Source organism: Macrotis lagotis, chromosome X, assembly GCF_037893015.1.
Source record: "Macrotis lagotis isolate mMagLag1 chromosome X, bilby.v1.9.chrom.fasta, whole genome shotgun sequence".
Taxonomy (NCBI): Eukaryota; Metazoa; Chordata; class Mammalia; order Peramelemorphia; family Peramelidae; genus Macrotis; species Macrotis lagotis.
The window spans coordinates 485,615,811-485,632,811 of NC_133666.1; the positions used below are offsets into that span (position 1 = coordinate 485,615,811).

A 17,001-nucleotide genomic window follows, 5' to 3' on the forward strand; every position below is an offset into this window, starting at 1 on the left:
ATAAGTGTAAGTAGTAAATGCCTGTTAAAATATAGTCAGTCAGGTATGACTGGCTGACTAAATTTATTTACTTCTAGCATTAAAACATTACTATCAAATTAAACACTTTTCAAAAACTTTAGAATTTTTTAAAAAAAGGAATACCTAAGCCCAGGAGTAATGAATAAATGTATCAATCTTACTTTTAGTAAATGAAAAGGAAGTAATATTAATATATTATTATTGTTACAACTATCTTAGATTTAAGCACTCTTTTTCAAAACTACCTTAACTTAAATGATCACAATTGTCACAACAATCCTATGAAGCAGACAAGGTACATTTTTCCTGCAGATAAGTAAACAATGGTTCATAAATGCTAAGTGATTTGCCCAGGTCACATTCTAGTGAGGAAAACAAAAATCAAGGTCAAGGACTTAAGTCTTCTTTAAATCTATATTTTTTGGGGGGAGGGGGTATTATTTACTCTTAAACAAGAATATTTTTGTAATGTATAAGTAAAGTCATATTAACCAAAAAAAAAAAAAAAAGAAACCAGGAGGGATGTGAATTCAGGAAAGCATGGAAGGATTTGCATGTACTGATGCAGAGCAAGATGAGCAGAACCAGAAAAACATTGTACACCCTAACAGCAATAGGGACAATTCTGGGGTATCTGCTATGGAGAATACCATCTGTATGCAGGGAAAGAATTGTGGAGTTTGAACAAAAACCATTATCTTAATATGTAATTTTGCTATCTCTTATACTTTATTTTTCTTCTTTATTTCTCTCTCATCACATTCAGCTTAGATCAATGCATACCACGGAAACAATGTAGAGACTAACAGACTGCCTTCTGTGGGGGTGGGGGAAGCAAGAATGGGGTAAATTTGTAAAACCCAAAAGAAATAAAATCTTTCATTAAAAAAAAAACAAGGTCAAGGACTTAAATCTTTTTACTCTTAGACTAATGAATGCACTTTCCACGATGCCACACTTTCCTTTTCCTTTTCCCTCTATAGTACAAGTTAAATAATACCCCTTTATATTGTTCAACAACACAAGGATTAAAATAAAGGCATCATTTTTTTAAAAGTCTTCCTCTGACAACTAATCACATTGTGAAGGTGAATTTGGATGTATTTGGATGTCTTGAGTCTAGAACAATGCAGTATAAATTCTGAGAGATTTACTAAGATATACTAAGATTTTGAGATTAGTTTTAGTGATGAATTATGTGTCTTTTGATTGAGGACCAGGCCAGTTAATTGTGGAGAGGCACATCTCCATACTGATTGCAAGGTGATGTGGTTTTTGAAACTGATAATAATAAAAGAGAGAATAAGATCTGTATCAGCAAAGGAAGTTTTGGTACCAGTGAGATCATCAGGTCAGATTAGATCTTGTCTAGTATATAAACTATACACTATAAGTGAGAAATCAATCTTAAAAATTAACCATTTTTTAAAAATATTATAGCTAGAGATCAGTCTTGCAGCAATAAATACTCATTGGTATAGTTTTGATAATGAGTTCTTTCAGGTTACCAATGCCTAATTAATTACTCATCAGACACAGTAATGTGCTCTCCTAGTGTCCTGACAGTAATTAAGGCATTTCCCAGCATGATCTTGATCTGGCCAAGAATCTTTAATACTAACAACAGCACATTCAAAAACATTCAATAAATATTTATTGAGCATCTACTATTTTCAAGTAAATATGGTCTAAACAACAATGAAAGCTTAATTCTGCTAATTAATTATTATCCTAAGACTGTTGTTCACAAAAACACATTTAAAGAAAGAAGAGAAAGCATAATAATTTTATTTTAAACAATCTCAAGAGAAAGTTCTGAAAGGAGGTTGTTAATTTATGGGTGATAATGACTAATCATGCAATATCAAGCCAATGAAAAGACCAAACAAAACTTCAAATAAAAAAAAAATCCAATTGATTACTGATTTACACCTAAGGAAAATACTAGGTAGGGGAGGGAATATGAGGCAGACCTGAATCTGAACTTTCCTTGACTTTTAGAGGATTTTAGAGTATTTCTCAAGGAGTCAGAAGAAGAATTTTTTAGTATCTTAGCACTACTAAAAATTAAATGAGTGACTTTGGGCAAGTCATTTAACTCTGGACCTCAGTTTCTTCATCTATGAAATGGAAGATTTGGATTAAATAATCTCTGGAGTTCCTTCCAACTCTAACCTTCTATGATTTAATTTCAAGACTAATCATACAAAGCACAGGTCAACACAATAATTTTGACACTTGCAAACTAATCTCAAAATAAATTATAATATCGTGGGTCAAGCATTCAATTAGGAAATGCATACTTTAATCTTTAAAGTATGCTTCTTGGTGCTAATGTTTACCCACTCAAAACCTGTTCTAATTCTCCATACAGGGGGAACTACTACTGCTTACATGGTCCTACTCTATTTCCTCCTCAGTGTTTATGAAAAATATATTTATCTGTTGTTCTTATAAGGAACGCATTAAGTAAAAACTTTATGGTAAATTAAACTACCTAAAAAGCTACCTTAGATGGATTATGTATTATTCCATCATAAAAATTAAGACTTACAAAATAATATCTGTATATGCTAAACAGTTTGTAAATCTTCTCCTTCAAAATAGTACTGGAAAATACATAGTGTTAGCACCATTCTTAAACTTAAGCTAAGGGTGATTAAATGACTTGCCCATTATCAAAAGACTAGCCAGTGGGAGAATTAGATCTTCAGACAGACAATTAGGTCAATGTAATTCTGTTTAATTCAACTGAATTCAATTAACATGTAAATATAGTGCCACAAAAGATAGGATTAGCCTTCAGATCATTAAAGCTTAGCATAAGTCCTTTGGACACATACTAGAAGTTTGACTCTAGCAAAACATAACTTCCCAATGAACTAGATAATATTTTAATGAGCTAGTGATAGACATCAGGAAGTAGAGAATTCCACTGGACTGATAAAATTACAGATGTCTCAAAAATATACCATCTGTAAAAATTCAGTTAAGTAAAATTCTCTTATAATTTTTAGCAATATGGAAATCCAAGTAAATGAGATTTTGCCATTCAAATGAACAGCACAAGTCTTTTTAAGTAATGATAGTGATTTGAACATATTCTCGATATTTGTCTCACAAATTCCTATATTTGAATTAGCTCTCGAAAATGTGATCATATAAAGTACAGTAATATTAAGTAATGCTAATTCATGCCCTGCTCCTTGAGTCTTGTTCTCTTAATATATGATAAATTAAAATATAATATGTTTGCAGGTACTAATGCTATTCATTTGTGACCACATTTTTATAACTCCATTTAGAGTTATATTTCTTGGCAAAGATACAAGAGTTATTTCTCATTTCTTCTGTCAGTTCATTTTACAGATGAGGAAACTGGGGCAAAAAGGATTAAGTAACTTGCCCAGGGTCACACAACTAGTAAATATCTGAGGTCAGAGTCAAACTCAGGAAAATGAGTTTTCATGACTCCAGTTCTGGCACTCTATCCACTGTACCACCTCTGTCTAATAACACACATATTAATCTGGGATCTACTAGAAACTAACTCAGTGATAGGAACTAATGATGGAATTATGGGAACTAAATAATGAAGGGAATTTTGGAAACTGTGACAAGAGAGGAGAAAATTAAGGTGAAGTAAAGCCTTCCAGAGTTTCTGAAGTGAAACAAAAATCACAGCCAACTGTGTGTATAAAGACTAACCCTATAGATATGAACTGCTTAAGTCATAAATATTGACATTTTTGTTACAAAAAAGTTGCTGAAGAAATCACAGGTTAGTAATTGGTGATAAGTTTTTAAAACATACCATATGTCCATTCTTGATACTTCATCAAACAAAAGAAGACAGAATAATGCTGCCACTTCAGTCACAATGGCAGACTCTTTTTGGAATATCAAGGCAACTGAGAAGTCAAAATGAAAAATGATTTTCTATCAGATATTTTTAGTTTCAATAGAATTCTTTACAAATACTTACAGATCTTTAAATCTGAAAAGAAGATACATACTACAAAAGTTTTACAAATCTGATCGATTTTTAAATTTCAGGAAAAGTGCAATGAAAAAAAATCTGAGCTTAATTTGACAAATCAAACTAGCCTACGTGGTATTCCATATCTATGTCATTTTCATCTTCTGTTTCTTTGCCTTTCTACAGGTATTCTTGATCTGGGAACATTCTCCTTTCTCATTTGCACTCCTTGGAATCCTTAACTCTTTCCAAGGTTCAAGTCAGGAACCAACCCCAATAAAAGAACTTTCTCCTCCCTAGATGTCTGCACACTCTCTACCACCAAAACACAAAATAGACGATTGGCTTGTATTTTTAAAAAAAATTTTCTTAACTACCTTCTTGCTATGATTGTTTCATTTTTATATTTGTATCCCCAAGGTCTACTATAGCAGCTACTCACTGAATGCTTGTCAAATGAATCCTACAGGCACAGAAAAAGCCTAAAAGATGGGAGGGTACCTTAAAGGTCATTCAGTTCAACCCTCTTATTTTATAGAGAAGAAAATTAAGACCCTGAAAAGTTAAGTGATATGCCCAAGATCACAATAATAGCAAGTGACAAAGTAGTTCTAGGAAAATAAGAACAATTAACTTCACTTTTGAATTACATGTAATTACTTATGTATCAGGATTGTGGCAAATCAATTAAATTCTCAATTTTCTTCTCTGAAATATTGCCTAATCTTCTCACTGAATGAATACACACACACACACACACACACACACACACACACACACACACACACACACACTTCACATTTTGCTGGCAATATGGTAAACACCTTGACCAAAAGATCTGTGGAAGGTAGTTTCACATATTCACCAATCACAGTATAGCTCTGCTATATCTTTTTTCTACATCAAATGGAAATGAAGCAGAGTTTAACAGTGGCAGCACTCCAATCTAATTTTACTGATAATCAGTTTGTTGTTCAGGAACATCTAACCCTCTCTGATCCCATTAGAACTTTTATTGGCAGAGATACTAAAATGGCTTGTCATTTCCTCATCCAGTTCATTTTACAGATTAAGAAATTAAGGCAGACAGGATTAAAGGATTTGCCCAGATTTGAACTCACAAAGATGAGTCTTCTTGACTCCAGGTCCATCAAGCTATCTATCCACTGTACCACCTAGCTGCCTCCCACTGATAACCAGACAGAGGCAAAAAAAACCAAGAAAAGTAAATAGGTGTCACTGTCATAAAATCAACAACTGGGAATATGTGGTTAGGGAAGAGAGGAAGCTTCAAAATGAAAAAGACATCAATTAGTTTTTCCAAGCTAAGAGAAAAATACACTATTTGAAATTATAAGGCCAACAGTTAAAAACACTAATTCTACTACTTACTCCCTCTGTAATGCTGGGCAAGTCACTTCATGTCTCTAGGTCTCAGTTTCCTCATCTGTAAAATTAGAGGGTTGGCCTAAATATCCTGAAAGGCTCTTTTTTAGCTCTAAATCTTTGATCCTATAATTTGTATCTCAAAGTCCAAAAAATACAAAGCAATGTCTAGACCCCCAAAAGTCTGGAGAGTTGATTAGATTTTTTGGTTTTCCTACTTATCTACTAGTTGAATCTGAACCTAGTCTTATACTATAAATTATTTCAGCAACAAGAACCACTAAGTAAATAGAGAAATTTTAGGCCACATAAAAAGCAACTAAGATCAACCTAAACATCCAAATTAGTAAAGGTCCATAAACCCAGTATTTAAAAGAAATTAACCAAGCCATAAAGGAAATCAGTTATAAATGAGCTAAGAATAAAACATAAACTCTAAGATCTATACTACTGTAAATAGACAGTAATGTAATCATTCTGCAATATCTAATGTAATCAGCACTGTATAAAGGATTACTAAAATTGTCTCAATTTTCATTAACCTATATAGTTTCAGAGCCAACAAATTATTTGCAAGGAATGATTTACTTTTAGCAAAAATATTTAGAAAAATCTAAGTCTGTTATCCCTAAATGCACAAAACATAAGAACTAATATCTCTTGCTTGGTTGAGGAGGAAATAGAATATATTGTAGGGGGGGGAAGAAAATTATAAAATGAAGACTCATGAGGCAAGTAAATTGCCAGTTAAAGATATCAAGCTGAATATTCAGTCACTGTAAAGATTTCCTCCTTATGATATATTAAATTAGAAAAGCAGAAGTTACAAGATTTGTCAAGTTCTTTATAAAGATTAAATTCATATCCACTGATGATTCTGAAAGGCATACAAGCACCCAATTTTACAGGTTGTGATATGTGATATTGATACTTGTCTAAAGAAATAAGAAGCCACAAGAGGATAGGGATCTGATGACAGAAATAAAACAAACAATGAATGGGGATTAGAGAAGAGACTGCCCTAACATCAGTTGAAGTAGTAATTCTTTATATGCATGGACTCTACTTTAATGTCAAGACACCAAATGGTGCATGTACAAGGGGTATAAAGCATTCTCAGGGGTCACAGCTTTTAATAGATCAAGGTCAACAAATTAAAAATACTCAATATAATGATGGGATTAAAAGAAAAAAAATACATGAAGTACAATATGCCATTTCTAAAATGCTACTGATGTCTCATAAGGCTTTTTAGAAAATCAGTTTTCATTATTAGAAGTTTAAAATTGCCCTAGAACATACCAGATTTTTAACATTTTTTTTCTTTTTTAATATGTGTTAATCAATAAGTATTTATGGGTATTATTGATGAAAGTTAGGGTATACATGTAAATGCACGCAGGTATATGCAAAAAAGGAAAACAGTTTTTAAACATAAAATAAATAAATCTCTAACCAATTAGTGACATTACATTATTGATAAGAGTTTTTAATTACCTCTGAATAATAGGAACAAAACAGAAGACTCCTGTGAAAGAGACAAACGCTTGACTGAATCAGCAGTCAGAAGTTTTCTTAAGATTGTAAGGCATGGTAATATCATACATTCCATTTCCTAGACAAGAATAAAAAAGAAGAAAAATTTTAATTTCAGTTAACTATTTCAGTATTACACAATATAGGTTTTTTCATCAAAATAAGAGTAAGAGAAATGTAAATAAATTTTATTTAAGAATTATTTTTTAAAAATGAGGCCAATAAAATTATTTATTGATTTTTATATAGGTTTTCTTTCAGATTCAAAGATAAATGATGGAGCACATTCCATTGAATTTAGTAGTAAATCTGATTAATAAAATAAACACTATCTAAAAATAATCCAATTTATTGTGTTTGCATGGCTTGAGATTTTGGAAAAAGGGGAAAAACAAAATTTAGAGATATGGTAGAGGGAACTTACCTCACCATCTTTTCTTACACATTTATTTAAAACAAAAAATATATTCTCAATTAAATCCATCTTCTTCACCACATTATGCATTTTGATATCTATAAAAGGAAAATTATAAAAATTCAACAAGCTATAAAAATGACAGAAAATCTAAAATACGATTTATTTCAGAATTTATTTTCATTAAGTATTCATTTTACCTTAATGTTCTAAAGGTTTTTCAAAAAAAATAAAAGTTAAATTCCTCTTTTAAATATTCTGTGCTTATTTAAGGCTAGTAAATAATAAGAAAACACACTTTATAGTTATCTAAAAATTAAGATAAAACTTTAATATCTAACCTTAAAATAACCTTCATATAGAACTGCTAAGTTCTTATTTAAACTTCAAATATTTCTATCATCATAAATTAACTATGCTTTTCAGAGAAAAGAATCAAATCTCAGATCTATCACTTTTCCAATATATACTTTTGTTATCTATTTCATCTATACATGGGAATATTATTCAATTGATCTATTTCACAGTGCTCTCTACACTCTTTCTTGCTTTTCCTAGAAATCTTTTATTTTAACTTATCTTCAATTACTATTTAAAATATAATTGCTAATAAAGATATGACTGATGCAAAAAAATATATGCTTTTATATTGTTATTTAATGACCCAGTATCAATTAATTTCACAAAATGACAGTTAGCTATGTCTTCTAATTTCTGGCTTCTTTGGTATTAAAAAACTAACCAAAAATTACCTTAAATTGCAAAAGTGCAACTGAAACGTATGGGTTCTAACTCAAGAATTAAGATGGGTTCCAGATTTTGTAATATGTTTACATAAAGGGCTCTTTATCATTTTGTTCCTCTTTCTGACAGTCTACAGATCCCTTCTCAGAACAATGTTTTTCAATACATAAATATCTAAGATTATAAATGAAACCAATTATTTTGAAGTGCAACTGTAAAATATTTAAAAGAATAAGTTCATAGACTTCAGGTAAAGAACACATTATGTAAATGATTTATAAACAAGGGTCATAATTTCCATTTATCTCTTAACATTCAAAATCAAGTTTTTCATGGATTGTTTAATACTGAGCTGTATATACCTCCCAAGAATATTCTAGACCTTCCCCTACCTCCAAACACTTCTCCCATACCACAGAGGAAAAACAAAATTAAAAAGTCTGTAAAATTCAACAATTAGATAACTGACTCTTGAATATTATACTTTGAATATTAAGACAGATATGATTAAAATAGTTATATAATATCATGGCTAATTACTAAGGCTAAACATTTTAATTGCTTTTAGATAGTGTATTTTGCAAGCTGAAGAAGAATTTTCATTTTCTATAGATCTCTTATGCTGGCAATATTATCTTAGTTTTTACTGACAAAATGTTCTAGTACTTTGATGAAGCATTAACAAGCATTGACTAAGGAAAATATAGTGGAAAAAAGCATTGGTTCTGGAGCCAGAAGGCCTGAATTCAAATTCTACCTCTGATGCTTACTACTTGAGTGACCATAGTCAATTAATTTAACTGTCCTGAACCTCAGTTTCCTCATCTGTAAAGTGCCAGGGTTGGAGCAGCTGGCCTCTGAGATCCCTCACAGCTCTAGATATAATACAAATGAACAGATCCAGCTTCAGAATGTCATAATTCTCTTTATTTGCAGGAAGCAAACTGGGGATTAGAAACTTCATCAGAAACACTGACAACAACTTTTTACAGCTCTGAATAAATATTCTCTAGAGGTTAAGAGTAATATAAATGCAAAATAATTAATAATGGTCAAAATGAAGGAATAGAATATAAGATTACATAATCATAATATTTAAACTAAGCTAAAGAAAAAAATATCTTACTAGCTGTTTCAAAATCAGTTCATAAAAATGTCTCATATCAATTACTATACTTGTTATCTAATTCTATTTAGAAATAGATGATTTGATTCTTCACATAGCACATGGCAAAATGAAAATCACATGTGTAGCAGACAAGTTGACACAACACAGTCTAGTATCAAAATGGACTACAATTTTAGAAGGAAAAAAAATAATTAAATGATTTTTAGAAGCATAAAGAATACTATTCCAGACAACAGCAATATAAAACTAACCTATCAGAATTTCAAGAATTATCATCCCCAAGATTTAATTACCTTGAAAAATTACAGCTAATTGCTCTAATGCCGACTTCTTCAAAGATAACTCAACAACATCTGAAGTAAAGACTTCATATAATTTTTCAACAGCCTCCACCTAAGAACAAAAATTTTTTTACACACAAAATTCTAAAATACAAATTTATTAATTGCTCTGCAAATTATTTTTAAGATCTACATTTTTCTTGAGTCACTCAATTTCATGACTGCACATTATTAGAAAACATTTGGAGGTGGCTAGGTGGTGCAGTGGATAGAGCACTGGCCCTGGAGTCAGGAGTACCTGAGTTCAAATCCAGCCTCAGACACTTAATAATTACCTAGCTGTGTGGTTGGGCAAGCCACTTAACCCTATTGCCTTGCATAAAAACTTAAAAAAAATTAAACATCTATTGCATTTTTAAACTATGTCAACTCATTGGCCACAATTATATCTTTTTGATCCAAAACAAAAGTTGTACTTCTGCATTTTAGATTGGCTAAAAGATACTTTGAGCAATATTTACTAAAAATCCTACTAATCACTTTTTAAATTTCATCTTAAAAATGCAAGTTATAGTGATAACCTTATTAATAAAAGTAATATACATTGTGTCATACATGCTACATTCTAGAGGCAAAATGACAATAGGAATGCAGAACATCCAGCCCTGACTTGTACCTCAAGATAACTGAAGGAAACCTAGGCCAGAGAAATCATGAACTGTTCATTTTTACTACTCTTTCCAAGATTAGACTGTGTTTATCTATAGAATATCTTAGCGTGGATAAAAGAATAACATCATATTTTTCCAAACTCTTTGTAGAAAGAATGGGTTTAAAGGATAGGAGGACATAGAATTCCTTAAGGACTTACAAAAATGGGAGACAAAGACCAAACTTGTAAAACTTTCTCTAAGGTGCCCTCCTTATTCTAAATTGAAAGCGAACTATAATAGCTGAATTTACAGATATTTCTAACTGCATCTTTGAATGCAGAAAACTCTAGTTAAGTGTAATTTATTAGGATTTTGAGGGTTACATAATTTTAGTGAGGATTTATTTTAACTACCTATGTCCTTATAAAGAAGTCCAAAAGGATATATTAAGGAAGATGTCAATACATTCTCTGATTTTCAATACAAAGGTGAGAGTATAAAGTTGCTATTCTAGTAATAGTTACAACCCCTACCAGCACTAGTGGTATAACATAGATTTTTAAGCATAATAATAAAAAATCATTTTCCATAAACACAAAGTATTTCTAGTAGCACTTTCTGTGGTAGCAAGTAATTGGAATTAAAGCAGAAATCCATCAACTAGAGAAAAGTTAAAGAAATTGAAGAACATGAACACAATGGAATATCATTTTTGCTATAACAATAAATATGATGAAGCACAGAAAAACTTATATGAAGTGTTGCAAAGTGAATCAAAGATATGAAAACAATATACATAATGACTATAACAATGTAAGTGATAAGGTCAATAATAAATTGTAACTGAATATTGTAAAATTATAAATAATAAGTTTGGCTCTAAAAAGGGCCCTTGGTCCCCTTCCTCTTCAGTGACAGAGATCAATGTTATGAAATTTTGCAGATATTATCAGATATTTTAAATATTTTGATTGGTTTGTTAATTCATTTCCTCTTTAAAAAAATTTTTGTAAAAAGGATGGATCTCAGAGGTGAAAGGAGTCTTAATACAGGGGGAAATATGAATATATGGGGGAAAAGGGTATAAAAAACTATAACATTTTAAAAAGAAGTTTTTAAAAGCCTCTAGATATTACTCATATTATAACAGTGCTTTCTCAAAATGGTCCCGTGTTAGAGCTAATAAAATTACTGCTATCCCTCTCTTAAGTTAAAGGAGATTGAGTGATTTCTCATAGCTTAACATACCTTGATATTATCTGCCACAAATTACCTCATTTATTCCAGTCTCCAAGGAAGAGGTGACTTTTCTCCTAACCAAGGGCATTTTCTTATGATTCTCCTGTCTACTACAACAGATTATTCACTATCATTCTCCTCACCCATAACCTTCAGGTTTTCTCTATTGTTTTTACCACCTACAAAATCATTCAAATTTTCCTCATCCTTAATAAAAATATATCCCTAGATTCCACCATTCCTCTTTAGCTATAGACTTAGATTTTTGCCTCCCATTTCAGTTAAAGTTTTTAAGAAGGTCACTTACAATGGTGCTTCTACAAATTAAATTGAGTCTTTTCAATTCTCATCATTCTTGACTTTTTCAGCATTAGACACTGTTGACCACTCTCTCTTCCTGAATATGGATTCCTCTAAGTTTGATGCTCTCTTCTTCTAATTCTTTTCCTATCTGATTACTCTTCTATCATCATATATGAATTATGTCACACCCACTGTATGTTAACTATGACTATACATCAAGGCTCTGTTCTGGGTTCTCTTCTCTATACTCTCCCATTTGGTAATCTCTTGATATCCAGTAAGTTTAATATCATCTCTAGACAGATGATTCAGTTATGTATTGTATGTGCATATATAAATATAAACATATAGTATATATGTAAATATATGTACATATGCATATGAACATTTTTCATATATACATAAGATATATAAAAATACATATGTATATATACATGTATAAGTATATGCACAGAAAAAGAAAAAGAAAAAGAGATATACATTTCAAGTCTCTCACTTAAGCTCGAGGACTCTCACTAACTGCTTACTTTGATATGACAAATTGGATATCCTAAAAATATCTCAAACCTACATGTACAAAATATTAGACATATCACATTTTCCTCCCTCTTCCAAACTTATCTATAATTATCAAGGGCATTTTCATCTTTCTGGTCACAAAGTTTCACAAAAATCACTGTCATGCTCAACTCTTTACTCTAATTCATAACAATTTACATCAGTTCTCAAATATTGTTTCTAGCTCCATAAAACTTCTTGTCTATGTCCTATTCTCTCTCTCTCTCTCTCTCTCTCTCTCTCTCTCTCTCTCTCTCTCTCTCTCTCTCTCTTTTTAAAATTTATTTCTGGTTTTTGCCAAGCAAAGGTGACTTGCCCGAGGTCAAACAGCTAGGTAATTATTAAGTAACTGAGGCCGGATTTGAACTCAGGTCCTCCAGGCTCCAGGGTCAGTGCTCTATCCACTGTACCTACCAGTTAACTCCACTGTACTCTGCTGCCTTTAAGAATGGTTTATGGAGGGGCAGCTAGGTGGCGTAGTGGATAAAGCACCGGCCCTGGAGTCAGGAATACCTGGGTTCAAATCCAGTCTCAGACACTTAATAATTACCTAGCTGTGTGGCCTTGGGCAAGCCACTTAACCCCATTTGCAAAAGTGATGTTTGATTATGAGCTTTGAAAGAAATGAGGGATTATTTATTTGATTTGATTTGTTTGTTGGTTGATTTTGGGATTTTATAATAATTTTATAACCTAAAAAACAAACAAAAAAACAAATAATAAAAAGAATGGTTTATAGAGCACTTATCTTACTAAGCTCTATCATTTCTCCTAGAATCTCTTGAGACTGAGAGGTCACACTAGTAAGGTTTTTTAGAAATATAGTCTATAATCATATAGCAAATGATCTTCTCTGAAAAGTTAACAGGTTCATGTAAATGCCCAACAAACCTGATCTCATTAGAACGATTCTCTATCCAAAATAGCTAGCTGACAAGACATAAGAAATAATATAAAGTTAAAATGAAACCAAGTATATTTAGGTAATTTCAAAGAACAAAATTATACTCACTATCTCAAAATCAAATTATCCTCTTAAAATATGTTTAAACTAGCTTTACATTGATAAAACCTAATGGTCAAGTTCTTCAATTGAATATATCCATAAGTATCTTAGGTGAGCAAATTTGGGCATATGATACAAATGGGCTATGTATTTGGATTCTGGTTTTGAAATATTAATTTGAAAGAAAATTAATATAAAATATCAACATACTATCCATTCTGCAAAAATTATTAACATATCACTATAATATGAAATGATGGATAATTATTAGCTATTCTTCACTTTTACAGAGTCCAAAAAGTGAAATAATATAAATTGAAAGAATTGATTACGCATTTTAAAAAGTGATAGCCAACGTGATAAAACAAAATTTGTACACAGCAATTACCAATTAGTTATTTTATTTTCTGTAAGCATATTCATTTGCTTTCCCTTAGTCTAAATGACAACATTCTGTTGTCAGTTCTTGATTTTTTTTAAGGTTTTTGCAAGGCAAATGGGGTTAAGTGGCTTGCCCAAGGCCACACAGCTAGATAATTAAGTGTCTGAGGCCTGATTTGAACTCAGGTACTTCTGACTCTAGGGCCCGTGCTCTATCCATTGTGCCATCTAGCCATCCCAGTCAGTTCTTGATTAAAGCAAATAGGAATCTTGAATGAAATGAGAATTCCCATAGATTTTCCAGATTATAAGTACCACATCTTATTCATCTAAGTGACCCCAGTAAATTCCCTAGCATACTGTCCACAATGAACAGCTAAATTTACATCTGATTTAGTGGTCTTTAATCTAACTACCAATAATTTATATAAACTGGAAAGCATTGAAACTCTCTTAAAGGTATGGAATGCCAAGTAGAATGAAAAATAAAACATAGCTATGATATCCATTCCTAACTTCATGCACATATGCTACAGTCAATAAAATCATGTTAAAAACAAAATATTCTTCTCTGTATTTTAACTATAGGAATATAGAGTAGATAATCATGGAAAATTAAGTTGGAAAAAATAGAATTAATATTGATTTCCTGAAATGAAGTGATTTTTGATCTATAATAAATAACATAACAAGAATTTTCAGGATGCATTAAATAACTTTTTCAGATTTACCTTTCAAGTTCTGATCTGCTTAAGATTAATTTGGGCATATCGAATGAAGACCCATGGAAAGGAAACACAAAATGCTATCTAACCAGTCTGCAATTTAAAATATGTCATGAATAACTTTCCTCCAATTTACATAATAAAAAGCTAACAAATATGATATTTGTTTCACCTTGATAATGGGTTGTCTCGTGTCATCCAATTTGAGATCAATAGGTTTTTCCACGATAAATAAGTTGGCGATTTTAGATAGAAAATTAGCATCTATGACAGGACGCTTTGTGCTTCTCCCTTCTTCATTTATTAATTGAAATGCTAAGAGTTTTAATGCCTTGTCACGTACACTAAGGACACAAAATATTATTATAAACATGAGTTTTCTACCCAAAATAATATATTTAACATACAATATCACAATTATAAAGCATTAACATTTACATAAAGGTATCTATTTTCCAGATTATAACACACAGTTAGAAGAGCTTCAGTATACTTATCTTGAACAGTGACTATTAAATTACAACTATGTTGGGTTTGTAGTTTCTATGACCTTTCTTATTATGCATATGAGGATATGTTTCCTTCTTAGAATTGTGTAATTACAAGTGCCATTTTTTTCCCCAGGTGAATGTAGATGAACTGATATTGCTTGCTAGGAAATATGTAGGTACATATAAACATAACCACATTAATAATTAATATCTTTCTCTCATTGTTAGGATCTTTGAGTATTAGAAATTTATTGTCCCCTCCAATCAAGATGTCAGTTAGAATTCTTATCTAAAATGCCAAGGGGAAAAAAAATCTTAAGTGCCTCCATAAGGTCTTTGATCTTCACTTGACAAGACCTATGTAAGGAAACCTTCTCCCAAGAGGTCCAGGTAAATTAAAATTGGCAGTCTAGCAAGGCAGTTTTATTCTTTCTATTTTCTTTTTATTTCACTTCTACATCTAAGCAAAGCTTAGCCCTTTTTTTCCAACTCTACAGCTCAGCATCAAACTGGGCTAAATGATGCCATCACACCTAAGATCATAAAAGAGCTCTCTTCTACATTCACTTTGTTGGCCAATTTGAATGAGGGTATTTTCACTTTCTAACCCTATAACCTCAAATAATTAGTGTTCAAAGATCTCTAATCATAGTTCTAAAAATAGCAGTAATAGCAGCAATAGTTATCACCTAGTTCCCCATTATCCTCAAAAGAGAAAGTATATAAAATGCACATTGGATAAATAAATGTTACATATATAATAAAGGGAAAGCCAATAAAGCATATATTGAAGGGACTACCACTCCAATAGCCTGAACTGGATATAGATTTCAAGGAATATGGCACCACCCTCTTCTTTCTCCACTAGTTCTAACAAGTGTTCTTTAACTAATCTCCTTTGGAAAAATGTTTTGTGCAAAGGCTTTTTTCCTATTCCTCTCTAGGACAGATGCCAGGTTACCACAAACTCAATCCTTTGGAGAAGCATTTGCTGCCAAATGAAGAAATTAAAATTGATTGAAAAACTGATTATGTCTCTTCATTTTAAAATCCCTGAAACTGGAACAAAGAGTCCTCATTGCAACTGCTTTGGTGAATGATCCTAATTCATTCAGGTACCACAGATGAACAATTAAGTTGACTTCAGAACTGAATAATAAAAAAAAAAGGAATCAAACAAATGCATTTGAGAAATTATGCAGTGATTTTAAAAATCCCTAGCAGTGTCCCAACACATACAAAAAAAATGATTTTAACTATTTTTCTGGTGAAATTATATAGCTAAAAATTACAGAACAGCACAAATTGTATTTAAAATTAAAATCGTGAGTGACCCAAAGATCAATGGAAAAATATATGGCTTGTGTAAGAACACTACATAAAAGAAATAGGAACAAATAAACAAATTGATAAATTATTATTATTATTATTATTATTATTATTATTATTATTATTATTATTAGGAAGTAGGCTGGATATAGCAAAGCTAGAAATGAGAATTGGTAATAAAAATGATAGCAATTAGAGTTTTGAAGTTTTTAAAATACTTTATATATGATCCTCACAATAATCCTATTCTTAACCCTATTTTCACATGAGGAAATCGAGGCATATAAAGGTTAAATAACTTGTCTGCGATCACACTATTATTAAGTATCTAAGGGAGGATTCAAACATAGGTTGTCCTTACTTAAAGTTCTGCTCTCTACCTTGTGTCACCTAAATGTCCCCTAATGTCATTCTGGTACTCATGGAATCCTGTAAGAACTTTAGCGCATTGAGTATATCTTCCATAATGGATTAATAGAAGCAAACAGAAAAGAATACCAGGCTAAAAGACTTGGGTGGGATACAATCTGAAATTGTACTTAACTGAATTGAAACATAGAGATTAACATCAGATTTAACAACTAAATTCCCAGTAATTTGGAAATTAAGGACCAAACAGATTCATACTCCATTCCTCAATGACCTATAGACTGTGAAAAATTAGAGTGGGTTTACATGTTATATGAGAGTAAGATTATTTATAATTTATAGGATAATCTTATATAATGTTGGGTCAATTGTTGCTGGATCATTTTTCAATCAGGTTCGACTCTTTGTGATCATTTGGGGTTTTCTTGACAAAGATACTGGGTTGGCTTGCTATTT

At 31.3% G+C, this 17,001-nt stretch overlaps 1 protein-coding gene across 1 annotated transcript in view; it reads right to left on the reverse strand.

Annotated features, from left to right (window-relative positions):
• RTTN (rotatin) overlaps window positions 1-17,001 on the reverse strand; it is a 290,369-nt gene that overhangs the window by 196,069 nt on the left and 77,299 nt on the right. Inside the window, exons 18-22 of the mRNA XM_074202085.1 lie at window positions 14,529-14,700; window positions 9,504-9,603; window positions 7,347-7,435; window positions 6,884-7,001; window positions 3,836-3,932 (exon numbers count right to left, since the gene is read on the reverse strand). Coding sequence (XP_074058186.1) covers window positions 3,836-3,932; window positions 6,884-7,001; window positions 7,347-7,435; window positions 9,504-9,603; window positions 14,529-14,700 — 576 coding nt within the window. The remainder of the gene's footprint in view (window positions 1-3,835; window positions 3,933-6,883; window positions 7,002-7,346; window positions 7,436-9,503; window positions 9,604-14,528; window positions 14,701-17,001) is intronic.